Below are 26741 nucleotides of genomic sequence, written 5' to 3'. Positions count from 1 at the left end.
GGAAGCCAAGGCAGTGCACTCCGATGTTGACCGCAGCTCCAGCACTATTTAAAGTGGGATGATACTGCTCTAAGTGCATAGTGGAGAAAAGGCCTAAGGGCTCATCGACTCTTCTGTTTGTGCTGCAGAATCGAGGCACTGGGTGCATGATCTGAGCAGGTATTTTTTCAACCCTGTGGTTTTCCTACTGAATCAGAACAAACGTTGATCTACGGAAAACCTGATTGACGTCCGAATCAGTGGTAAACAGCAAGTTTTCCCAGGAAAAGCTCTGGGACAAAATTAATAAATTGTAGAATTAAAAAAAGGTAAAAAGGTAAAGGACCCCTGGACGGTTAAGCCCAGTCAAAGGGGACTATGGGGTTGTGGCGCTCATCTCGCTTTCAGGCCGAAGGAGCTGGTGTTTGTCCACAGACAGCTTTCCAGGTCATGTAGCCAGCATGACTAAACCGCTACTGGCACACAGAGGACCGTGACGAGTGCCAGAGCGCACGGAAATGCCATTTACCTTCCCGCTGCAGTGATACCTACTTGTGCTGGCGTGCTTTTGAACTGCTAGGTTGACAGGAGCTGGGACCGAGCAACGGGAACTCACCCCATCGCGGGGATTCGAACCGCTGACCTTCCGATCAGCAAGCCCAAGAGGCTCAGTGGTTTAGACCACAGCGCCACCCGCATCCCTAAATCGCAGAATTATAGAGTTGGGAGGGACCCAAGGGTCATCTAGTCCAAACTCCTGCAATGCTGGAATCTCAGCTACCTGTGCCTACAAATCACAGACCTAGAAATCACACACAAACGGAAGGGTGGAGAGGTCCTAAGACTCATCCTAGGCTTCTAATCTAGTCCAGGGTGTACATGGCTTAAAAAACCCCAAACCCACCTCCCAGTACACAAGAATTCACGGCATGGCTTTTCTCCAGCACAGAGTTTTTGCAATACACTGGCAACTAATTTGTTAGCAGGTAAATCTTTATTTTAAGTTACAGTGTCTCCGGGTGAGGTGTAGGGGGTGGGGGAGAGAAAAAGGAGCTGGAATGTAAACACAAGCTGGGAGCAGAGGCTCCCTTTGGAGAGCAAGGCCTGTGGTGGGTGCAAGCTATTGGGAGCAGTGCAAAAGGCTGAGGAGGGGCTCGTCCGGCCGCAAACAAACCCGCCCGCCCCCTTTTCAGGAACTGGAGCAAGTACTTCTCTGCCGGATCTCTGAGCCTGGCGTGAGGGTCCTGGCCCCCGGGGGCAGCAGGCTTGAGGGGTCCCCCTCCCGGGAAGGGGCTGGGAAGTTGGCCTCAGCAAGCAGCGTGGAATTGTCCACAGACTCAAATTCTGTCTCTGCGAATGAATAAGCAAACGGGAGATAAATCAGTATTCACATGTTGGAGAGAAGCCCCTGTTATCCAGGCATTTCAAACAGGAGGGCGGGAGGCATGCCTTTGGGGCTCACAGCTCAGTTTCAGCTATTGACTGTTAACTTAATCTAAATGTAACACCGCAGCATTAGTTTTTAATCTTATTAGTATTAATAACACTAATAGTAGTAATAACAATATAAGAATAATTTTAAAAGCAACATGATTAGAATGAAATCAATATCAACAGCATTTCTAGGACTCTTTTCCACCTTAGGACTGCTCTGCAAGACAATATAAAAGCACCACTGGCACCACTGCCCCCCGCGAAATTTTCCGGTTGTGACCTTAAACAGATGCTGCAGACTAGGGCCGGGTGATATATCGCTATACAAAACTGGTTTGAAAGTCCGTATCGTTATATTGGTTTCATAATTTTTGACCTGACAATATATCGTGAATGGTGAATTTGCTATGCAAAAATCACAATGTGTGAAAAACCGTGAACCCAGCCTATGTTAACTCGGCAGGCTCAGCTCTCTCCTGCAGGGGGCAGCAAATCAGAGGAGCAGGTACCGGCAAAAATCAGAATGGAAGAAAAACTGTGAAGTTGCCAGTGCCCCCATGTAGCTCCATCCTTATTTCAGACATTGCGATGTATCAGTATATTGCGATGTTTAGCTGGTGATATACCACGATGCTGAAAACCAGCTATCGCTCAGCCCTACTGCAGACTCCGGCCCAATCGCCTTCTAAATCCAGCCTGTGGACGGTCCAGGAATCAGCGTGTTTTTACATGAGTAAATGTAATCTCTGGGTTATTTGTGGGACATAGGAATTCGTTCATTTTCCCCAAAAAAAATATGGTCCGGCCCCCCACAAGGTCTGAGGGACAGTGAACCGGCCCCCTGCTGAAAAAGTTTGCTGACCCCTGCCTTAAGCCACCCAACCTCTGCTTAAAAACCTCCAAGGAAGGAGAGTCTTATGCTATGCTTACCTTTGTATAGCAGGCTATATGCCACCTTAACAACAGTTAAGAGGTTTATTTACACACTTCCCCACCCAAGAAAGCATGCATAAGTAGATATGTGTGTGTCCCTTTAGCTCTGCAGTCTCCTTGTTTATTGTTATATACTGCATGCAAAACATGGATCCAGGAGGGGGGTGGAGGAAACTCAGGTGAGGACCAGGACATGCCACCTACCTTCGCTCATCCCATTGTCCAGACTGGACCTTGTCCCAGAATCAGGTTTCTCCAGATTGCTCTTTTGGGCCTGCATCTCAGCAACTGTTGCAGAAGCAAGAGGAAGAAAATCAAGCCAGGCCTGTAGGCTGGAAATCGTGTGTTGAAAAGAGGGAGTGTCTAAGATGGCATGGAAATCATGGCAGAATACCCCATTCGTGGAACGCCCTCATAGAAAACCTGCCCAACACAGAGTTGGTCTACTGGTCCATCTTGCTCAGCACCGTCTACACTGACTGGCAGGGGCTCCCCAGGGCTGCTTTCAGAAAGGGAGTCGTTCCCAGCCTTGTCTGGAGATCATAGAATCAGAGTTGGAAGGGACCCTGAGGATCATCTAGTCCAACCCCCTGCAATGCAGGAATACGCAGCTGTCCCAGACGGGGATCGAACCGACAAACCGTGTCTCCACCCCCATCGTTCTGCCCGGACACTGAGGTCCAGGGCCGAGGGCCTTCTGGCGGTTCCCTCACTGCGAGAAGCCAAGTTACAGGGAACCAGGCAGTGGGTCTTATCGGTAGTGGCACCCGCCCTGTGGAACTCCCTCCCATCAGATGTCAAGGAGAAAAATAACTACCAAACTTTTAGAAGACATCTGAAGGCAGCCCTGTTTAGGGAAGCTTTTAATGTTTAATAGGTTATTGTATTTTAGTGTTTTGTGGGAAACCCAGCCAGATGGGCGGGGTGTAAATAATAAATTATTATTATTATTATAACCCCGGTGTCATCAGACCATGCTGTAACCAGCTGAGCTATGGCTAAGATGCCAGGCATTGAAGCTGGGATCTTCTGCAAGCAGAACAAATGTTCTGGCCCTTCCCCAGAGAGGTTTTTTTTGTCACCTCCTTTGTCATCTTTTTCTGCACCTTTAGATTTTTAAAATCATTATTTACAACCTGACCTGTACCACTTGACTCCAAGAACAGGGTGACACAATTCATTTAAAAGAGTAAGTTGTTTGCCTCATGCCTGGACATGAGAACCACCAACCCGCAGGGAATTCTGTAGAGCGGAATATCAAATCTTGGCTTATTGGCCCTCATTCAACCCATTACAGTGGTACCTCAGGCTACATACGCTTCAGGTTACCTAAGCTTCAGGTTACAGACTCCGCTAACCCAGAAATATTACCTCAGGTTAAGAACTTTGCTTCAGGAGGAGAACAGAAATTGTGCTACGGCGGCGAAGCAGCAGTGGGAGTCCCCATTAGCTAAAGTGGTGCTTCAGGTTAAGAACAGTTTCAGGTTAAGAATGGACCTCCGGAACGAAGTGTCCTTAACCCGGGGTACCACTGTACAGAAGAGGTGGGGAGCCTCAGGCCACAATCCTGAGGCCACCTGCCTTGCCAGCCTCACTTCGCACCCTCCTTCAGTATTTTCTGCCTGTCTGGAACGGGTCCTTGAACTCCAGTAATGCCTCTTGCTCGTCCAGATGGAGATAGAGGGGGGTTGCATGAATGCATATAGAAACCAGCCCACCGCACAAAGGTAAACATTTAAATTTGCTGCCCCTCCACCACTGCCATGTAGCTCCCAGAAGGCAATGCGGCTCTGGGGACAAAAATGATTCCCTGTCCCTGCATTATAGCAAACAGACTGGAATTTAAAATTTAGTTCAAATTTGAAATTTAAAATTATTTAGAATAAATGAGTTGTCATACAACAGAAAATAAATGGCAGTTATGGCAGCAGATAAAAGGAATGCAACAGGGACATTATGGATGTAAGGACAGGAAGTCCAAACGTAAGAAATTATTAAACTGACAGTGAAATGAACAATGTCAAATTTTGTGCAAAAAGCTAATAAAAACCTATTTTTAAAAAGGGTTTTAAGATTTGGCTCTGGATATCATAAAGCTGAAGAAGGTACAAAGAAAGACAACTCTCACTCTGCGTGTGTGTGTATGGACAGCTTACACAACTAGGACCTTGCAACTTGCCAGCAGGTGAAGGGGCACGTCCAAGGCTTTTAAAACCATGAACTTTGAACAGAGACCCAGGGATGGGCTGCAGGAGAGGAGGTTTCGCCCTTCACACACTACAATACAAGATTACCCAATTTATTTTCAGTGGGTTCAAGATAAAAACCAAAGACAGGGCCATTTCATGTTGTGTATAATTACGAAATCTTAAGGCAGCTGGCGCAGTGCCTGTCCAGATGGGGTGAAAACAAGATCCAGATACAAGTTATGTTGAGAAATTGGTCCAGAGGTTAATTTCTGAAGAATGTTAACATCATAATGACATCATGCATGGAAGGGAACAGAGAGTAGCCACATCTCGCCAACTCAGTGGGGTGGGTAGGGCTTGTCACTTTAAAATATATTTTCAGATAAGTATCTTAAACAGTTTGCTGCTGTTTTCATCTGATTTAAATGTTATTTCATTGTGTGCGTGCAAATTGCTTTGAGGCACCTGAATACAAATAATGCCACTAATAAATATACTGAATTAATTACTAAGCGAGATTTCACCATGCATTGGGAGGGGGTGTGGGTGTATGTGAAACTACTTGGAAGAAAGTGTGGTTTAAGTAGATATCAACTGTTGCGTTCACAATCCATGAGAAAAAGTATGATCGTTATAACTGATACTGGACGTGTAGTAACATGCACTTTTAAAAAATAATAATAAAATGTTTTTAAAAAATAAATATCAAGATGTTGTCCTCAAGGTCTTACCATAATTCACACCTGAAACTGAAACAAATTCTGAGTAATAGCATATTTTGCCAGAGGCATTTGAACACTGCTATCCTAACAAAATAATTACCGGTAGTTGTCATTAGTTGAAAAGGAATTATTTTGTTTGTCCTCTAGTATCCTTAATTGTTTATTGCTTTGTGTGTGTTTAATTTCAAACAACCACATTGTTTTATCTTTATTTGCTAATCAATTATATCTTTTTGATCAAATAAATATTTTCTTTCTTTCTTTCTTTTTTTAAAAAGGTCATTTTTATCTACCTTTAGACCATGTACAACATCATAAGCACACGGGTTTGAAAACGAGAATTAGATGAGTGGAGCTGGAAACAAAAAATATTGCAATGTTCCTGTTCAAGGATCCAGCTAGCCTCTTTCCCGATTACTCCATCCCATCCCAAATCACCAGCGTTCCCTGCAGGCCTGTTCAGAGCTTGTCTGAGGCCCGGGATGGAAGTCCCCAGTCTGCTGAGAGGCCCATGGCGTTCTTGGCATGACAACGTACAGTCTGGCAGGCCCCTAGAGGCCCCCCTGCCCAGCTTAGCCCTCTAAGGCCCGGAGCAAGTGTACAGCTGCCCCCCACTCTGCACAGGCCCGGTTCCCTGTACAGTCGTACCTCGGCTCCCGAATGCCTTGGGAGTCAAACGTTCCGGCTCCTGAACAATCGAAAACCGGAAGCGATTGCTCCGGTTTTTGAATGTTCTTTTGGAAGCCAAATGTCCGACGGGGCTTCCAATTCGCTGCAGGAGCTTCCAGCAGCCAATCAGAAGCCGTGCTTTGGAAGTCGAACGTTTCGGAAGTCAAATGGATATACGACTGTACAGTGGTACCTCTGGATACGAACACGATCCGTTCTGGAGCCCCGTTCGCATCCTAAAGCGTACGCAACCCGCATCTGTGCATGCGCGGGTCACGATTCGCCGCTTCCGCACATGTGCGTGACATCAATTTGACCATCTGCGCATGCGTGAGCGGCAAAACCCGGAAGTAACGCATTCCGTTACTTCCGGGTCGCCACGGAGCGCAACCCGAAAGTGTTCAACCTGAAGCAACTTCAATCAGAGGTATGACTGTATAGATTCCAACCGGGCAAGTGAGAGGCATCATTAGAGTTCAAAGACACATTCCAGCAGCCAAGCAAAACCACCTTGGAGTTCAAGGGCAGTGGGCATTAGAAGGGAAGTGGGGGAAAGCAGCAAGTTAGCCCCTCCAAGACAGCTGGCCAGCCACTGTGGGCAACAAACTCCTAATCCATCTAGCCCTTTGGTCTGATCCAGAAGAGCAATTGTATATATATTTAAAGGGATTGTCCAAAAGGCGAAAGAGCATCTAAAAAAAGTGCAGACCTGCTCTTGACAATTCGTCCTCCTCTTCATCAGCCCCCACATCCTCAGGTTGACGTGAGGCAGCCTCTATTTCCTCAGAGCCTGCAGAAGAAAGGCAACCAAAAAAAGAGTTCAAAATAATTTTATTTGTTGCATTGTTACCGCTGCTTTTGCTCAAACTTCTATCCTGCCCTTCCTCCCAAAGAGGAACCCTGGTGAGCAAGCAAAGTAGTGAAACAATTAGAAATGAAATAAAAACACATTTAAAACATTTAAAAAGAGTACCTGTTTAGGGAAGTTTTTAATATTTAATGCTGTATTGTTTTTAACACTTGATTGGAAGCAGCCCAGAGTGGCTGGGGAAACTCAGCCAGATGGGTGGGGTATAAATAATAAATTATTATTATTATTATTATTATTATTATTATTATTATTATTACCTGAAAAACAGTCGCATAGCCTCACAGCTAACCATTTCAATCTTGCCAGGAATGGTGGGTCATATCCAGTGTTAGTCCTGTTCTGACCAGTCCCAGTGAAATCAATGGACATGGCCAACTTTGGGCGCATTCATTTCAGTGGGTCTACTTTTGAGTAGAACGTCAGCTGGATGCAACCCAACGCTTTGTCGAGCGCTACCCTGAAATGCCAGTGGCTGTTTTGACTTCTGTTTTGAAAAAATGCTGCTAAACAAATTCATAATAAGAGGAGAGAATGGGTTTTCAACCATTACTAACCTGGGCCCTGCAGCCTTGCACCCTCAGGTAAAGCTCAGAACTTAGCCCCTTTTATTTATCACTTTCCCTGCAGTCCTCTGGGCAGATGCCCACATAAGGAAGTCAAAACAATTTTGAAACAAAATCCATGCTATGCCAAAACAAAACTAAAACCCTCTCTAAAATCCAACAAAAACACAAGGCAAGAACCAGAGCAGAGATTTAAACCAACAGCAGGCATGATGCCACAGCCCAACCCCAGATATTTTTTTAAAAAAAGAACTTTGTAAAGGGCAGACATATCCCAAATGCCATAAAAAAGAGCCTGAAATGTTGATATACAAGATGCTAAAGAGTTATTAAAATGGCACTGAAAAGAAGGGCGATTTTTAGAATGCCAACATCCCAAAGTTCTTTTGAGAGAGAGGTGTCATTCTAATGAATAAACCAAATGTGAGGAACGCTGGACTCAGCTGCTATATATATATATATATATATATATATATAGATATATATATATAGTTGAAAGGAAATGAAGATTCGTTGTACTCTGAAATTTGCAATGCACTCGCTGAAGTTTGCTTTGTTCTGTTTAATGAAGTGTGAAAACAAAAATAAATTTCAGAGAGGGGAAAACAAAAAGTCTTCACCAGAAAACAGAAGAACGTGAAAACATCAGCAGCTGATGATTCTCATACGTTCAAAGCACTATGATATCACTTTAAACACTGGTGGGTGGCTTCCCCCAAATAATTCTGGGAACTGTAGTTTGTTAAAGGTGCTGAGAGTTGTTAGCAGACACCTATTCCCCTCACAGAGCTACAATTCCCAGAGTTCCCTGTGAAGAAGGGTTGACGGTTGAACCACTGGGGGAATAGTTGCTCTGTGGGGAAAACAAAACTCTCCTAACAACTTTCAGCACCCTTAAACTGCAGCTCCCATAATTCTCTGGGGGAAGCCATGACTATTTAAAGTGATACCATAGCGCTTTAAATATATGGTGTGAATGTGGCCTAAGACAGGAGTAGCCGGTGCAGGGGCCTCTAGATGTTGCCGGACTACAACTCCTGTGATCTCTGACCATTAGGCCATTCTGCCTGGGGCTGATGGAGTTGGGAGTCCAGCAACAACTGGATAAGGGAAAGCTCCATACCTGGGAAGGTGCCACCAAAACAGCCCTAAAAGAAATTGACTCCCAATTCCACGGTACCTTCTTTAGGGACCACAATCCGTCGGCGGACGTCTTCTGAATGTTGAAGCATTCCGGATCTTTCCCGGCCAGATAACTACCCGGGGATGGGGTGGGGAAGAGAGAAAAAAGACAGGACAGAAATCAGAATTTTGTTGGTAACTGAACACTCCCAAGTTTTAGATTTCTTTTACTGAGACTCAGCTGAGGGGTGGAGGGAAGTGTATACTGTGCTGGTTGTAACTCATTTGTACAGGATGGTATATTAAGTGATCTCTACTCCCATCATCCAGCCCAGACACTGAGGCCCAGCTCCGAGGGCCTTCTGGCGGTTCCCTCACTGCGAGAAGTGAGGTTACAGGGAACCAGGCAGAGGGCCTTCTCGGTAGTGGCACCTGTCCTATGGAACGCCCTCCCATCAGATGTCAAGGAAATAAACAACTACCTGACTTTTAGAAAACATCTGAAGGCAGCCCTGTTTAGGGAAGTTTCTAATGTTTGATGTTTTATCGTGTTTCTAATACAGTGATACCTCGGTTTAAGAACAGCTCTGTTTACGAACGATTCGGTTAGCGAACTCTGCAAAACCAGAAATAGTGTCCCGGTTTGCAAACTTTACCTCAGTCTAAGAATGGAATCCGAATGGTGGAAGGACACCGGCGGCAGGAGGCCTCATTAGGGAAAGCGCACCTCAGTTTAAGAACGGTTTCAGTTTAAGAACGGACTTTCAGAATGGATTAAGTTTGTAAACCGAGGTACAACTGTATTCTGTTGGGAGCTGCCCAGAGTGGCTGGGGTGGCCCGGCCAGATGGGCGGGGTATAAGTAATAAATTAGTAGTAGTAGTAGTAGTAGTAGTAGTAGTAGTAGTAGTACAGGTTGGTATATTAAGCAATATGTGGCAAGAGTGGTTCATTTGTATGACTTAAGAAAAGGTGAGGTGGGCTTGCTCCAACCATGTCTCCTTTTGGGCCAAGCAACCAGGGCCGTGACAAGTTACAAAATGCAGTTCACCCCCAATCCTTGGCACCGTCTCTCACCTGCATCGATAAGGACTCTCTGGGCCACACGCTGCCCCAGATCCACTGCAAGTAGCTGAAGAGGACGATGACGCTCAGGAAGGTGAAGTTGCTGGCCACACCCAAGATGGCGGACGTCACCGGGAAGTTGTAGAGCAGATATCTATGGGAGACAAGAACAGGAAGGAAGGGGGAGGTGTTAAGAGGTGCATTGTTCACATTGTGGAATTCCCCCCGCAAGAGAGGCTAGACTGATTCCCTCTCTTTTATCCTTCCCATTCAACACAGGCCTTTGGAAACCAAGAAGCAGGGGTCAGTCACTGGGCTGCTGTCAGGGCAAACTGGGTTTCAATTGCTGGTTCCACCTGTGCTCTGATATATTTTAATTATCATTTTTATCTAGTGTTGTTTGTATTGCTTTGTATTTTATACGGTTGTTTTTAAATGCTGTAAATGGCCATTAATTCCAAGTAGGGAAAAGGCTGAGGTATAAATACATTTTAAAAAAATAGTTTTTCTGTGGTTTTTAAAAATTGATTTTGCAACTGTCCCTTCTGCAATTTGCTCCCAGGAGTCTGCTGTGGAAAGAGGCCCAAACAAGCCTGTTCTTCTTTCTCCGTGCTTAGAATGAACTAGTCTGGCTTAACGAAGTTCACCGAATTAGTTCAAAACTTTCCAAACTACTCAAGGAAGGAGTTACCACAACTGCCGGGTGAAATGAACTGTGAATCACCTTTGCCTTGCAGTAGAACTGTGAATGATTTCTACTTCAAGTCCGTTGTATTTTTACATGTTGAAGAAATCTAAAAAACCGCTAATATAAATAATAAACAACAGTCCTCACCGCAGTCCAGTGAAATGGGCATGAATGCGCAGCTGAGCGCCATAAATCTGGATCTTTGTGGTCTGGATTTCAATCACGGCACCGACTGTTGGTGTGTACTACAAGCAGAAAGAGAAGCCAAGGTCACCGATTCATCTTTTGTGTGTCCGTGTAACAGCAAAGACCTGTGCCTACCCAAAATGCAAAGAGATCATCCCTCCCTCCCCAATGAAGGTCTTATATGCATTTAACTTGTGCAATTAACTTGTGGGGATGCACTAGCAAATTCTCACAGGAAGTCAGATTATCCCACAAGATCGTGTGAGATCTACCGTATTTTTCGCTCTATAGGACGCACCGGACCATAGGAGGGGGAGAACAGGGGGGAAAATTTTTTTCCCCTCTCTGCTCAGCGCCCCTTCAGCGAAGCGGCAGGAGAAACGGAGCCCCTTCCATTTCTCCTCCCGCTTCACTGAAGGGGCGCTAAGCAGCTCTCCCTCTCTGCTGAAGCCAGGAGAGTCTTGCTCTCCCGGCTTCAGCAAAAGGAACCCGAAGCCTTTGGAGTGCAACTCGAGGTCCCGCTGCGCTCCGGAGCCTTTGCGTTGCTTTCGCTGAAGCCTGGAGAGAGGGGTCGGTGCGCACTGACCCCTCTCGCTCTCCAGGCTTCAGCGAAAGCAACGCAAAGCCTCCGGAGCGCGGGGGGAGCTCTCCCTCTGCGCTTCGGAGGCTTCACGTTGCTATCGCTGAAGCCAAGGAGCCTGCATTCGCTCCATAGGACGTACACACATTTCCCCTTAATTTTTGGAGGGGGAAAAGTGTGTCCTATAAAGCGAAAAATACGGTAACTAACCCAGAGCAAGGCTGCCAGCTTGTAGGAGCCACAGTGTGAGAGCTGAGTGCAGGGTGGGGACCAAAGGTTGGCAAACTACCCCAGTAGGTGGTAGGAGAAAAATATTGTCAGGTATGAAGGACTGGCCAGGAGATGGGAAACAGGAAGTGACAGTCTTCCCTAGAGGAAGCAGGAAATCAAGGAGAAGACCAATGCCATCCCCTCACCGAGTCTTCCTTGTAGTCTGAGTACAGCTCCACGTCCAGCATCTGCTTCTGTTCTGTGAAACCAGCCAAGAACAAGCTGGCAAAGGCGAAGGTGTCCAGCATTTGCAGCAGGCTCGAGCGGTAGTGTAGCATTGCCTAGTCAGGAGAGAGGGAGAGCGCAGGCTTGGTCACTGGGTCACCATTAAGGGAGTGCAAAGCATCTTTTAGGGAAAAGAAAAATTAGAGGGAACTGGAGGGAGTTCCCCCAAAACAGCCCAGTGAAGAGTGAGAATGGCCACAGAATGCTGACTGGCTGTTGGGAGAGGAATGGAATGGAGTATCCCACAAGAGGGCAACATTTAAGAGGGTGCGCTGTGGTCTAAACCACAGAGCCTAGGGCTTGCTGATCAGAAGGTCAGCGGTTCAAATCCCCGCGACGGGGTGAGCTCCCGTTGCTCGGTCCCTGCTCTTGCTAACCTAGCAGTTCGAAAGCACGTCAAAGTGCAAGCAGATAAATAGGTACCGCTCCAGCGGGAAGGTAAACGGCGTTTCCGTGCACTGCTCTGGTTCGCCAGAAGTGGATTAGTCATACTGGCCACATGACCCGGAAGCTGTCTGCGGACAAACACCGGCTCCCTCAGCCTACAAAGCGAGATGAGCGCCGCAACCCCAGAGTCGTCCGCGACTGGACCTAATGGTCAGGGGTCCCTTTACCTTTACCTTAAACACCCCTGAGGTTGCCAACTATCTTTTTCTTATTTTAAAAAAGCCAATGCGCTGGAGGTGCACCACGATGGGTGCAGGGTGGATTTTTATAAAGGTTTTGTATCCCACCTGGTATGGCAGCGTCTTCTAAGCCTAGGAATAGTTCAATGGTAAAATAAAAAAAAAAAAATGACCGCATGGACACCTGCCCACACTACAGAATGCTCATTTCCAATCTCTGTTCCCAAAATGTAAGTCAAGCAACCTTATTTTATTTAGTACAGAAGTGGGGACTTTGTGCCCCACCAGATACTGGATTCCAGCTCCCATCAGGGATGGTGGGAGTTGTAGTTCAATAGTACTGCAGGACTTCAGTTCCCATCAGCCCCAGCCAGCATGACCGATGGACAGAGATGATGGGCGCTGGAGTCCAACAACATCTGCAAGGCCACAGTGTCCCCAACTCTCATCTAGCCAATGATATTCATAGGTTCCTCTGCATCACAGTCTATTTCACATTCCAAGACTTAAGTGGTAGGGGAAAAAAAGTTGTTGAGCGTGGCTGCTTGCAACATGGCGCAATATTTTAATCTAGCCTTAGCTGTTGCCCCTCATAAAATCTACCCATCTTGCCTTAAAAGCTGTAGATAGTGTGTTCCAAAAGTGAAAAGAAAGCTTTTTGGATGATAGCCAACCAAGCAGTGTAAGCTCTGCACTTGGGACTACAGGCCCAAGGGATGGGGAAGCCTCTTGGGAGACAAAACAGGCAGAGACAGAGAACGAATCAATAAGCTTTCCTTTCACTTTGGCTATTGACCATGTGCTGTGCAATCGGCTGTTGTTTTCTATAAAGATTACAGCCCCCCCCGCCCCCTCCAAAGATCTTACATTTGGAGAGGTTCGTATGTGAGAAGATGGCCTGGATCCATCACCAATACAACGGAAATGTGCTTTGAATTGTGCTATTCCCTCATCTTCAGAAGCCCTTCTCCAGCTGCCCCAGCAAATCAGGTTCACTGGACGGCTTTTCAAGGGTGGTACCTTGGCTGCTTTGTTTCCATTACTTAATATAATATTAACATTGAAATAGAATACAGTGGTACCTCAGGTTACATAAGCTTCAGCTTACAGACTCCGCTAACCCAGAAATAGTGCTTCAGGATGAGAACAGAAATCAGGCTCCGGCGGCGCGGCAGCAGCAGGAGGCCCCATTAGCTAAAGTGGTGCTTCAGGTTAAGAACAGTTTCAGGTTAAGAACGGACCTCCGGAACGAATTAAGTACTTAACCCGAGGTACCACTGTAACTGAATTGCTGACATTATTAAGGATCAAGCGTGAGAAAGAGGCAGAATTGGCTCCACTCTCATTGATTTGAGGAGCCAATATAATATTTAAACCACTGACCCTTCATCTTTTGGCGGTTGATGGAATAGAAACTGTACACTTTTGTGGTAAAGTGGCTGTCAATTAAAATATGCAGCGCTGGTGTGATAAAGTGTGGAAAGTTAAGGAAACACTGAAGTAACAAGGGGTGAGTTTAACAAAGATAAATTCTATGATGACTGACTGCCTTTTATTCCCTTTAGTAATTCTTGCCCAAGAGCGGTTCAGCAACCTACTATTCAGTTTTTCTTTCTGGAGGGTTGGTGGTACGGTCTTTAACATGCTTTTGTCAATTGACTTGATCCTTGATTGTTGATACACACACAACTTGCAGGCTTTTGTTTTGTTGCTGTTGTCAAATTTATATTGTCCATGGCTCGTCCTTGCTGGTTTGCTTGAATATTCTCTTTGTGTTATTATAAATTTTCAATTTAAAATATATATATTTAAAAAGAATCATGAAGCGAGGGGTCAGGCAGTCAGGTCTAGCATTTTGCTCCCAACAAACACAACCTGGAGCTTTCCAGATGTTTTGAACTACAACTCCCATCAGCCCCAGCCAGCATGGGGAAGGGGAGAGAAGCTAAGGTTGAATGGACACAGCAGTCCAAGCTTTTTGCATACATAGTTAGATGCAGGTATGTTTGTTCCTAAAATAAAAACAAAAATGCAGCGCTGGTTGTGTCATGTTTAGGGTTATTAAAGTTGAACATTGCTTTGCACCAAAAAAGGCACAAAGCAATTTACAACAAATTATAAAATGACCGCATGGACACCTGGTATGCCCCACGGAGAGCCTCAAGGTCCATAAATAGCAACACCCTAGTGGTCCCGGGCCTAAGGAGGTTAGATTAGCTTCAACCAGAGCCAGGGCCTTTTCAACACTGGCTCCGGCCTGGTGGAACGCTCTGCCTCATGAGACCAGGGCCCTGAAGGATCTGATTTCTTCCCGCAGGGCCTGTAAGACAGAGTTGTTCCGCCTGGCCTTTGGCTTGGAGCCAATTTGATTCCCTTCCTCTCTTTCTTTTTTCTTTTCCTTTCTCCTCCTGCGATGAGGCTACATTTTAATATTTTAATGTTTCAATATTTTAATGTTGTATTTTAATTTTGTTTTTAAGTTGTAATCATTCAACTTGTTTTTATTATTGCTTGTTAGCCGCCCTGAGCCCGGCCTTGGCTGGGGAGGGTGGGGTATAAATAAAAATTATTATTATTATTATTAACAGACTAAAAAATACCATAAAATCTGTACATGAAGAGTAAAAACAAATGCAATGCTTTAAATTTATAATAATAATAATAATAATTTTATACTGCCCTATACCCTCAAGGGACGCGGGTGGCGCTGTGGGTAAAACCTCAGCGCCTAGGACTTGCCGATCGCATGGTCGGCGGTTCGAATCCCCGCGGCGGGGTGAGCTCCCGTCGTTTGGTCCCAGCTCCTGCACACCTAGCAGTTCGAAAGCACCCCTAAGTGCAAGTAGATAAATAGGTACCGCTTTATAGCAGGAAGGTAAATGGCGTTCCGTGTGCTGCTCTGGTGCCGGTTCGCCGGAGCAGCTTCGTCACGCTGGCCACGTGACCCGGAAGTGTCTGCGGACAGCGCTGGCTCCCGGCCTCTAGAGTGAGATGAGCGCACAACCCTAGAGTCCGTCAAGACTGGCCCGTACGGGCAGGGGTACCTTTACCTTTACCTATACCCTCAAGTATGTATCACCGGTGCTGCCCAAAGCCTGGGAAAACAAAAACACACCTGCCCGTTGCTGAAATTATGGCAAGGCTGGCTCCGGGCAGGCTTCCTGGGAGAGGGGTTCCATTAACGGGGAGGGGGAATACTGCAGAAAAGGCCAGTTGTCTTGTCATCACTCCCGCCAAAGGTCACTGGGGAGAAACCACCACTCAGCCGCTCCCCCTCCACCCACGCAGTTCCCCCACAAACCCTGGACATACTGATCTGGCCGAAGAGGAGATGATATGGCCACCTTTGGTGTAACACGAAATGACCACCATGAACATCCCAAGGTTCTGGTTGACCGGCGACTCTGGCAGCTCCAATTCCAGCGAGATGCGGTACGGTTGGCCGTACATGAGGACCTGAGGGCAGAGAAGGCGATAGAGAAACACCAACACACACCGACACACCCTTACACCCTCACATTTAATCAGTGGAATTCTAGGGTCCTTCATTAAATAACATCTTAAAACCATTAAGGCTGGCTTTGCACTCAACTTAAGTGCAGCAGCAGTCTTCTTTTCCCTTCGAAAGGAATACAGACATAGAAAGCTGCCTTAGACTGAGTGAGACCATTGGTCCATCTAGCGCAGTGTTGTCTACACTGACCAGCAGCAGTTCTGCATGGTTTTAGAGCAGGAAGCCCCCATCTCAGCCCTTCTAGGAGATGCCAGGGATTGAACGGGGGACCTTTTGCACGCAAAGCAGATTGTCTGCCAATGAGCTATGCACCTTCTCTGCTTCCTTGCGATGACTAGGCAGGATAGCCTTAGAGAAAATTTCAATCCGCTCCTCTCTTTTTTAGGCTAGGCACCCGTGGGCTGGTATAATCTTATTTTTATGGGGCGCTAATTCTTTATAGATTTAATTGCGAGGCCGCAGATAATGGGTGTAGCATCGCAGCCAAGAGCACAAGTCTCTGGCCCAGGCCCAGATCTCATCTCAGGCTTCTGGCTAGGTGCTGTTCTCTCAGTCTTTTTATCTGTAAAATGGGAACAATAAGAGTGTCCTAACTTGTCTGGAACACGGACCATGGACCTGGATTTATATCCTTTTGCATTATATCCACAATCCATTTTATTTACTTATAAAATAAATATATCCTGGTTTCCTCACAGAAGAGCCCATGATGGCAAACTCTTCTGTAATAATAATAATAATAATAAAATACAGTTCATAATAAAGACATGTTTAAGACATTTAAATGTCTGGATAGGCCTACTGAAACAGAAGGAAGTTTTCAGCCGGCATCTAAAAAGAGGACAGTGATTTTCCCCCATTTTGTTTTCCACATGGGTACTGTTCCTTGTTTCTTCTTCTTTTGCGTCCACTCGGTACACTTGTAATTTTGAACTTTTCATTTTTCAACAAAAATTATAAAATAAAATATAAATAAACAAAGAGAGGACAGTGATGGCATTTGCCTAATGTCAATCGGCAGGGACTTGAACCCGGCACGTTTTGAGAGCTAAGTGTGTGCTCAGCCACTGAGCTAGAAGCCCTTCCGAAATATGCTGAACTGGGCATTTCTGCCCAAGCGCCCAAGGCCTAGTGCATGCTATAATTAAGGTTCACTTATAAACTAGAGACAGTTTGCTGAAAGAAATTATCCCATGCCTTCCAGGAGTACCATTGTCTGGGGTGCAGGTGATGAAATTACTTCTTAAAAGAAACCTGGCACATCTTCTGGGACACTGGCAGAGCTTAGAATCTGCTCCCAGGGAACTTGTGCCCCAATAAGAATTAATTAGGACTGTGATGAAAGACACTTCAGAGCTTTAGAAATGAGTTTTTTGGTAAAAGGAGGGTCTCACCTCCATTTTGTAGACAGCTCAGTCTCATCTGTGATATAGCCTTGTTCTCTTTTTATCTAGTTTTTAGGACACTTCAATGAATATTACAGTTTTTACTTCTATTTTTAAAATGAAAACGACTGAGATTTTTTTATTATAGCAAGCAGTATAAACAAATATTAAAACATTATCCGGCTCAGGGGTTATTCACCAACCAACTGTTCTGAGCAGACAGTTTCTTGCAAGCTCTGGGAAAGGGAATTTGTGGGATTTTGCTATACCACGGAACGCAGAAGTCTTAAAAAAATGTACTTCCCTCCAAAGGGCTCAAGGCACCATATGCAATTGTCATGACTGGGATTAAGCAGTGTATAAATTGTTGAAATTATTTAACTGATCAAATCAAATTGTCAAGTTCCCAATTTAACCAGCAATTCTCAGGTGCTGATCTCCAGTTAAGAAGTTAGCCAGACTGCGGGATGGGGGGAAATGTTGCTTGAGCTCTTCACAACTCCCTTGACCACATCTCCACTGTTTGATTCAAGACAACAGCGGATGAACCTGTCATGTCAGCCTTAGCGCCAAACACATCAATGGTCAGTGAAGCCAGAAACTTACCCGGTCCCGGCTGTCCTTGATGAAAGAAACGTTGGCAACTGGGAAAGAACACAGTTCTGATCCAATTTGGCCACAGTCAGTCCTGGGGGGGAGAGACAAAAGATCCCAAACAAGGTCACATTCAGAACTTGAGAGACCTGCCAAACGAAGACCAGGTTTCTGGATGGAGCTCCTTTAGATATAACCCCTGTTCTAAAACAGCAACACTAGCCCCCAGTCAATTTCCAGATCTAGGCACTCATGCTAATGTTTAAACAGCCCTGCATGACTTTGGCCCCAAATATCTGAGAGACAGCCTCCTTCCCTACAGATTCTCCTGGGTGTTAAGATCGGCAGACTAGGCCCTTCTGATAATTCCACCTCCCTAAGAAGTTTGGGTCGCCTGGGACAGGGCCTTCTCTGTGGCAGCCCCTAGGTTGCGGCATTCCCTTCCAACAGAGGTGCGCCTGGCTTCTTCCCTGTACAGCTTTTGGCAAATGCTGAAGACGCAGCTCTTTGCCCTGGGCCTTTGACACCTGGGATGTCTGTTTCCAGGCCTCGCCCTGTTTTTGTGAATGTAGTGGTTTTTTTTATTTTTACTTACAGATTTTAAATTGTTGTAGCCCACTTTGGGACCTGCGGGTGAAGAGCGGGTGGTAAAGTTAATGTTAATAATCAAAACAGCAACAGTGTCTCTGGGAGGGCACAAAGCTAACAGCCCTCTCTCACGGCTGCTCTCTGGCAACTGCTACTCGGAGGAATTTTGCTCCTGACATGGAAGATCCACTTAGCGACCACAACTGCTGGCCCTTAACAGAACTCTCCTCACCCCCCAACCCCATTCATTTTTTTCCCTAATCCCTTTTCAAAGCTGTCTAAGCGAGAGGCCACCCCAGGAATCCTGATGCAGCAAATTCCACAAATATATATACACACTGTGTGGAGTTAATACTTCCTTTGGTCAGCCCCTTAATCTCCTGCCAACTGAGTAGATGGGGCAACAGTTGGAATCTGTCTCTGATCTGAAATGATTTTATGTATGTGCTGTATCACGTTTGTATTTATATTTAATTGTTTTTTTATATATCTGCAATCAACTGCTGTTTATGTATGTAACTAGGGACACGGGTGGCGCTGTGGGTTAAACCACAGAGCCTAGGGCTTGCCGATCAGAAGGTCGGTGGTTCGAATCCCCGCGACAGGGGACAGGGTGAGCTCCCATTGCTCGGTCCCTGCTCCTGCCAGCTAGCAGTTCAAAAGCACGCCAGTGCAAGTAGATAAATAGGTACCGCTCCGGCGGGAAGGTAAACGGCGTTTCCGTGCGCTGCTCTGGTTCGCCAGAAGCGGCTTAGTCATGCTGGCCACATGACCCGGAAGCTGTACGCTGGCTCCATCGGCCAATAAAGCGAGATGAGCGCTGCAACCCCAGAGTCGGCCACGACTGGACCTAATGGTCAGGGGTCCCTTTACCTTTATGTATGTAACTGGTTTATGTATTATACTATACTGTAAATTGTTTTGGGATGACTTGTGGGAAGAAATTCAAAACAGAAAGCAACAATGTAAGAGTTCTAATATCCAAGGTGGAGGGAGAGCAAAAAAGCATGTCTGTCCAGTTTTTCAAACATCATTTTTTTGACCTTCCCCTTCTTACATTTTTCTGAGCTAAAAAGCTGCAAAAGCTTTGGAACTTTTTCTCGTAGCGACACCCCACATAGAAGCTGTATTATACCAAGTCAGACCAAGTCAGGTCCATTTACCTCAGTGCTGTCTACACTGACTGGCAGCAGCTCTCCAATGTTTCAGGCGGGGCAGGGGGCATTCCAAGCCCCGCTGGTAGATGCCGGGCTTGAACCCGGGACCTTCTGCACACAAAGGAGACACTCTGTTGATGAGCTAAGGCCCTTGCCTTCACCTCAGCCGGACTCTTGGCTTCATTGTCACCAGGGGCCTAAATGTGTGTCTGGGTTGTGCTACTTCACACTGAACAAAATCCCTGCAACAACGAAATAGCGTATCAAGGCAAAAAGCTGCTGGCATACTTTTTTGCCCAGATATCCTAGCTTTTTTTGTTCGGGGCTTCTTTTTTGTGCTAAGCCACAGTTACAGAAGTCCCATCCCCCCACTGAATTTGGGAGAGATACAACCCCAGGCAATGGTAAACCACCTGAGAACTGGGGCCCCTCAAGGTGTGTTTAGTGAAAGGGTTGCAGCTCAGCAGTAAAGCACCGGCTTTGCATGCAGAAGGTCTCAGGTAGGGCTGAGGAAAAGACTTCCTGTCTGAAATCCTGGAGTGCTGCTGCCAGCCAGAGTCTAGGTGAACCAATGGTTTGACATGGTGCAAGGCAACTTCTTATGAACTGCTCTCTCCCTCCCCCATCCAGATCTTGACTCCTGCGATCCCCAATCTCTGCACCCATATAAGCTTGCAGGCCGAGATGGGGAGGATAGTTTGAAAACCGAACTGTTTGCTGAGAGAATTAGTTCCCAGCCACAGAAAAGCCTGTTGCTGTGCCTCACCATGAGTCACCGAGTCGACTCAGCCTCCTAGCTCAGCCTCTGCTTTTGGCTGTGCTGCTGCCTCAGGTGTGACTGGAGCACCTGGGGCAGAGATGCAGCAGAAGGGCAGGTCCACACCCAAAACAGCACCTTGCGGTAGAACGGTGGGTGGCTTCCTCGCAGGGCAAGCAAATACACACACACACACCAAAAGCAAGATAAAAAATTCGGGGTGTGTGTGTGTATAAGATCAAAGGGAGGAGGAGAAAAACCAACCCCAGCAACACTGATGCCAAAAGGTTTGGGAGGAAGTAGCACCATCATCTGATGAAGCAAACCAGCGTTCTTCAACCTTGCCTCAAATGAGCCCATCTTCCTGTGTTCCTAAGATTTGCCTTTAGTCTTTTGCAGCAAAGACGAATAGAGCTACTCTTCTGGAAACTGATATACTGGAGCAGAGGTTTTCAACCTTTTTGAGTCCATGGCTCCCTTGACCATGTACAGTGGTACCTCAGGTTAAGTACTTAATTCGTTCTGGAGGTCCGTTCTTAACCTGAAACTGTTCTTAGCCTGAAGCACCACTTTAGCTAATGGGGACTCCCATTGCCGTCGCCGGAGCACGATTTCTGTTCTTATCCTGAAGCAAAGTTCTTAACCTGCAGCACTATTTCTGGGTTAACGGAGTCTGTAACCTGAAGCGTATGTAACCCGAGGTACCACTGTATATTCTTTCTGTGGCTCTCCTTTGGGGAAATGCGCCCCGTCTCAGGAGCTCAGTTATGTTGACCCTTGCCTGCTGAGCCATGAGTCCTCACCCTTTCTGTGGACACCCTCCCTTGTGGAGGGTTCCCTCAACCTCCTCTCCCCTCTCACCTCTCCTCAGGAATCCTTGCCCACTCGCTTACTTACTCCGAGGCCACTGACCTCCCGGTAACCAACACCCCTCAGCCGGCCCCAGAGGCACCATTCACCTGGAGAACTTGTAGCCAGGGCTGCTGCAACAAACAGCTGAACAAGCCTCTGGAGGTAGAGATGTGAGAGAGCATCAGAGGGAGGGAGGGAAGGAAAGAGGGACAGAGGCCGGTGCTGCCCCTGGCACACCTGACCACCATTCAAGGCACCCCAAGGTGCCACGGCACCCTGATTGAAAACCATTGCACTAGAGCAAGTCTACTGCTATGACATATTGTGTGCACATCATCCAACAGCAGCGACACAAATTTAGCAGGCTTATAAATAAATAAATAATAATAATATATTATTTATACCCCACCCATCTGGCTGGGCTTCCCCAGCCACTCTGGGCGGCTTCCAGCCAAATATTAAAATACATCAAACATTAAAAGCTTCCCTAAACAGGGCTGCCTTCAGATGTCTTCTAAAAGTTTGGTAGTTGTTGTTCTCTTTGACATCTGGTGGGAGGGCGTTCCACAGGGCGGGCGCCACTACTGAGAAGGCCCTCTGCCTGGTTCCCTGTAACTTGGCTTCTCGCAGTGAGGAAACCGCCAGAAGGCTCTTGGTGCTGAACCTCACTTCAGAGCCAACTTGTTTACCCTTGCATGAATTTTAAAGGGTCAGCTAAATGTCTATTTTTATGATTTCTTCCACCTGGTAAACAACGCCTTGCATAAAAGTCACTTAGTAAAAAAGCTCAGGTAAACTAAGACAGTTGTAGCCTGGCACTTGAAAGACACCAGCGATGGTGGCAGGAGGAGCTTCTCAGGAAGGCTGTTCTGGAGCCGAGGTGCCACCACAGAAAAGACCCCCACCCCACCTAACTTGGTGGAGGGCCCAAAAGAGGACTGCAATGGAAGAAGAAGATGATGATTTGGATTTGATATCCCGCTTTATCACTACCCGAAGGAGTCTCAAAGCGGCTAACATTCTCCTTTCCCTTCCTCCCCCACAACAAACACTCTGTGAGGTGAGTGGGGCTGAGAGACTTCAGAGAAGTGTGACTTGCCCAAGGTCACCCAGCAGCTGCATGTGGAGGAGCAGGGAAGCGAACCCAGTTCACCAGATTACGAGTCCACAGCTCTTAACCACTACACAGAAACCAACTCAAAACTGACCTGAACTTGTAGTGGACGGGGCTGACGTAGCTGACCGTAGGCATGTAGGAGTAGTAGAAGCTGCCATAGAGGAAGACTGAGATCCAGAGGAGAAGCAACAAGACGCAGAGCAAAATGGCCGTCTGCAGGACGGTCCGGCGCACACGGAGCATCAACAGCATCGCCACTTCCTGCGCCCATGGCAGGAAGGGTCCGGTGCTGCCCGCCATGGCGCCGGGAGGAGAAGGCAACAGAGAGGGATCCAGCGGAACGAAGTCGTCAAACCGGCAGGAGTCAATGCACGGAGCAGCTTCGATGCCTTCAACGGCAACTGGGAGAAAAACCAGGAATGTAACAGCAGATCCTCAGGCAATGAGGCGGCTAGTAAAAATAATAATAGTAAAAAGTTTCCCCTTGTTCCCAGCTGGATGGCAACCAGGCCTCCTACTCAGGGAATAGATTCTGGCTCCTGCTTCGCATGCTGCCCTGTTTGCGTCGCTTGGCTTTCTGCAGGCTCTTTATATCCATGAGAAAGACGGGGCGGCCTGGGGGTCAGTGACTCCGGCACATGGCGGATGGCGGGGCTGCCTAACACAGCACACCGTCCTCGTGGGAATCAGGAACTCGGCAGGCTCAGCGCCATCATGGGCGGGAAGGTGCCTGGAGAAAGGGGAAATAAAGATGACAAATCCAAGGTCAGAGAAAATCTCAGCACAGAGAAACCAGATTTTGCGGGGAACAGAATTGGGGTGAATTTTAAAAAAGGGTGAACAGAAGAGGGAAGGCGCCTGTTGATGGAGAGAGTTAGAGGATCCAGAGGAAATGCAGAAGGTCAAGCAAGGAGTATCAAACTTCTGGGAGAGACCAAAGGGGTAGACGGCAAACAGGGAAAAGGGATGGGATGTAGGAATTGGAACACCTGAGATCCTCCTCTGGACTAATTATTATTTCATAAACGTGTCTTGTTTTTCAATTGCAGGTCACAGCAATAATCACAATGGACACCAGCATCTCTGATCCCTTGCCCACCACTTACCTTCACCAGTGCATAGCAGAGATTTATTGCAAATAATAATAATGTTTATTATTTATACCCTGCCCATCTGGCTGGGTTTCCCCAGCCACCCTGGGCAGCTTCCAGCACATATAAAAGCATAACAAAACATCAAATATTAAAAACTTCCCTAAAAGTCATATAGTTGTTTTTTTGTTTGACATAAGATGGAAGGGTGTTCCTCAGGGAGGGTGCGACTACTGAGAAGGCCCTCTGCCTGCTTCTCTGTAACTTCACTTCTCACAGTGAGGGAACCGCCAGCTCAGTTGGTAGAGCATGAGGCATTTGGTAGTGGGTAGAGCATTTCAGGGTCGTGGGTTCAAGCCCCACATTGGGCAAAAGATTCCTGTACAGCGGTACCTCGGGTTACGAACCGTCATACTTATGAACGCTTTGGGTTACAAACTCCGCAAACCCGGAAGTAGGTGCTCCGGGTTGCGAACTTTGCCCCGGGATATGAACGTAATCCGCTTCCGGGGCCGCGGGAGGCCTATGTAGGGAATGGGTGCCTCGGGTTAAGAACGCTTCGGGTTAAGAACGGACTTCAGGAATGAATTAAGTTTGTAACCCGAGGTACCATTGTATTGCAGTGGGTTGGATAGATGGGCCTTGTAGTCCGGTCCAACTCTACAATTCTGTTTCAATGCTTTCCATGTCCTGACCTAATTCTTCAAAAATTACCGTATTTTTTGCTCAATAAGACTCACTTTTTCCCTCCTAAAAAGTAAGGGGAAATGTGTGTGCGTCTTATGGAGCGAATGCAGGCTGCGCCGCTATCCCAGAAGCCAGAACAGCAAGAGGGATTGCTGCTTTCACTGCACAGCGATCCCTCTTGCTGTTCTGGCTTCTGAGATTCAGATTATTTTTTTTCTTGTTTTCCTCCTCCAAAAACTAGGTGCGTCTTATAGAGCGAAAAATACGGTATATATCAGGGTTGCACAACTTCAGACTACCCCCAACCGCATGCAGAGAAAAAGGCCCATGCTCTTCCCAAAAGTAAAATATCCCTGCACACAGAAAACTAGAAAGCTGGGGTAAAACTATTTCCTTAACATAACTTTCTACATGCAGGGATATACATTCAAAAGGAAGCTGCCTACTGCAGGATGAAGAGCGACAGCTCAGACACAAGCCGACATTTCAGTGAGAACTAGACCTCAATGCAGAACAGAACCAGTGTTTACAGAACTTAGAGAGAAGGAGGTGGCTAAAGAAAAAAGGGCAAGCTTCTAAGGCAGTAAAGCCCAAACTTTCAGCTTCTATGAGCTACTTATTTCCCTTACTGCTACTCTTTGATCTATCAAATAGAGTCAGGTGCAAATAGCTGCTTGGAGAGTTAAGTAAGAACTGGATATAAAGTGCTGGTTCTGGAGCTTGAGGTCGTTAGCTACTGCACCCCAGTAAGCAACACCATTGGGATAACCAGCATATTCAGAAACAAATTATACTTACGTTATTCTGGACCAAGGATTCCAACACAAAACTTTAAAACGCAGCCAGCCAGCCACAATCAAATTTATTTTTCTACCTGCTGTTCTTCCAAATTATAGTCAAAGCAACACCCAGGAATGGTGAAGAAATCACCAATATACAAGTACAACCAGAATGCAGTCCTTAGCAGGTTACAGGGCACATTTCCTAATAGAATATAGAAATCCTAATCAGGAAGCCAGCATGCACACTATAATTATAGCCTCCCTATAGATATGACACATTCATTGCACAGTCAAGATCACACGCTAAAAATTTTTTTAACAAACAAGTCTTTCCCTAAATAATCCAGATCTCTGAAGATACCAGTAGCACAAAAAGATCAGAAAGACTTTATCAAAGACAACTACGGTAATTATTGCAGTACTCACATTTATACAAGTAAGGAACGTGGAGGTTGAAAGATAAACAGAGGCCAGTAGTGACAGATAATTTCTATACTGGGGGTTTTAAACAGCAGCTTTGTCACAGCACTCAAGTATATAAAGTCCCATTAATATTTGGGGAACACCAAGGTTCAGATATACATAAAACTTGCTATTAAACTACTGAGAATCAGAAACCCTCACTGATCCACTTCATTCTGCTCCTATATATCTAGTTACTAGAATAGATATACCAGTATCTCTCCCAGTTCCAGAGTTTCAGCTATACAGACTAAGCTCCAATTAAGGTATTCTGATAAGCAAAAGAACAGAAGAGGAACCCTGCTGAATCAAGCCGAAAGCCCAACTAGTCCGGCATCTTGTACTCACAGCAGCCAACCAGGTGCCCCAGTGGGAAGCTTGCAGGCAGGACCCGAGTTCAACAGCGACTCCCTGCAACTGGTATTTGAAGACAGTGGAGGCAGCACATGAACATTGTGATAGCCCTGATAACCCTCTTTTGAAACCGCCCAAGGTGTGCGCTTTTCCCAACTAGGTGCACACTATATCACACACCAACACCCAACATCTGGTCCCATCCAATATTAGTCCTACTCAGAGTAGCCACACCAAAATGAGTGCACATGACTAAGTTAAGCACATGGATTTCAATGGGTTTCCTCCAGGCAAAACTTAGCCCAGTTTCAATTCTAGCTAAATCTTCTTCTTGTTTTTTTAAAAAAGATACTTAACACACCAGGTCACAGCTTAGGGTAGCAAAGGCAAGACCTTCTAGCACTTCCCAGCCAATAAAACCGATAGTGAAAAAGAAGGCATTTTGTATGTGGGGAGGGGGTATTGATTTAAATATGCACCAGAAACAAGGGGATTAAGGCAAGTTTCTGCACTTCTGAATTGCATCCCATATTGTTTTTTGCGGGGAGGAGGGGGAGGGGGGAGTTCCCACTGCCTAAATATTTGACGGACGACAGGTTGAGGAGAAGTAAGCCATGCACCCCGAGGTTTCATTCGAAAGCAGGTGTGCGTGTGTAAGGAAGGGGACCTGGGTTCCAAACACAGCAGCCGAAGTGGGTAAAGGAGGTCAGAAAGCTACTTACACACAACTAGGGTGGGTGGGGAGATAATTAGACCCCTGGACCCCTGTGTCCCAACCAAAACTAAAGAGGAGGCGCGGATAATTAGACACCCGGACGCCTGGGTTCTAGCCATAGATGTAGGGGGGGAGGAAGAAAAGTAGATACCCGAACGCCTGGGTCCCAGTCACATATGCGGGGACAGATAATTATACACCTGGACTTCTGGTCCCAGCTACACTTGGAGAAGGGGGATGAGAATTAAACCACCTTAGTTAGTTGTTTCCAGCGCCGGCTTGAGGCTGCAGCTCCTCCTCCCCTCGCTCCCCCTCCTCTTCTTATTTCTTCTGCCTCTCCAAAAACTGGCTCTGGTCCTGCCTCTTCCGGGTTTGGCCCCGCCCTTGCCGATCCTCCGGGCGGGGAGGGAGAGGGAAGAGGAGGAGGCGGGCCTCTCTCTTTTTTTTAAACGCTCCTGCTGCGAGCATCTTCCAGTCACGTGGGGAGAAGGATGCTGATGCTGCCCGCCTGCCTCCCGTTTCCATGGCGACTGCAGCAGCAGTGCAGGAGGAGGGGAACCAGGCC

The 26741-nt window shown here is 46.6% G+C and overlaps 1 protein-coding gene and 1 long non-coding RNA gene across 3 annotated transcripts in view; one reads left to right on the top strand and one right to left on the bottom strand.

The window, feature by feature from the left end:
* The window catches only part of LOC308465224, a 192006-nt gene that overhangs the window by 40522 nt on the left and 124743 nt on the right, over window positions 1–26741 (top strand). The gene's annotated exons all lie outside the window — the stretch shown is intronic.
* On the bottom strand, window positions 955–26652 carry BSCL2 (BSCL2 lipid droplet biogenesis associated, seipin). Of its 2 annotated transcripts, XM_080984755.1 has the most exons (12): window positions 26430–26652; window positions 25456–25524; window positions 22177–22815; window positions 17627–17708; window positions 15434–15577; window positions 11417–11551; window positions 10382–10479; window positions 9559–9700; window positions 8541–8616; window positions 6636–6716; window positions 2551–2634; window positions 955–1329 (listed from the first exon to the last, which is right to left on the bottom strand). In XM_080984755.1, the coding sequence occupies exons 3-12, from the start codon at window positions 22383–22385 to the stop codon at window positions 1169–1171; spliced, it is 1212 nt and encodes a 403-aa protein (XP_080840881.1). In that variant the 5' UTR covers window positions 22386–22815; window positions 25456–25524; window positions 26430–26652; the 3' UTR covers window positions 955–1168. The 2 variants fall into 2 exon arrangements, with proteins under 2 accessions (XP_080840881.1, XP_080840880.1); XM_080984754.1 differs by lacking the exon at window positions 25456–25524.

Source organism: Podarcis pityusensis (assembly GCF_964106645.2).
Source record: "Podarcis pityusensis genome assembly, chromosome: 16".
NCBI lineage: Eukaryota > Metazoa > Chordata > Lepidosauria > Squamata > Lacertidae > Podarcis > Podarcis pityusensis.
This window is presented reverse-complemented; position numbering and strand designations above follow the sequence as displayed.

Excerpts from the sequence above, each read along its gene's own strand:
- BSCL2 (XM_080984755.1), bottom strand. The coding sequence starts at position 22,385 with ATGGCGGGCAGCACCGGACCCTTCCTGCCATGGGCGCAGGAAGTGGCG. Across the intron at positions 8,617-9,558 it reads GAGAGTCCTTATCGATGCAG|TTATCTGGCCGGGAAAGATC; the intron begins GTGAGAGACGGT and ends ATCCCCGGGTAG. Across the intron at positions 6,717-8,540 it reads GATTGTGGTCCCTAAAGAAG|GCTCTGAGGAAATAGAGGCT; the intron begins GTACCGTGGAAT and ends TTTCTTCTGCAG.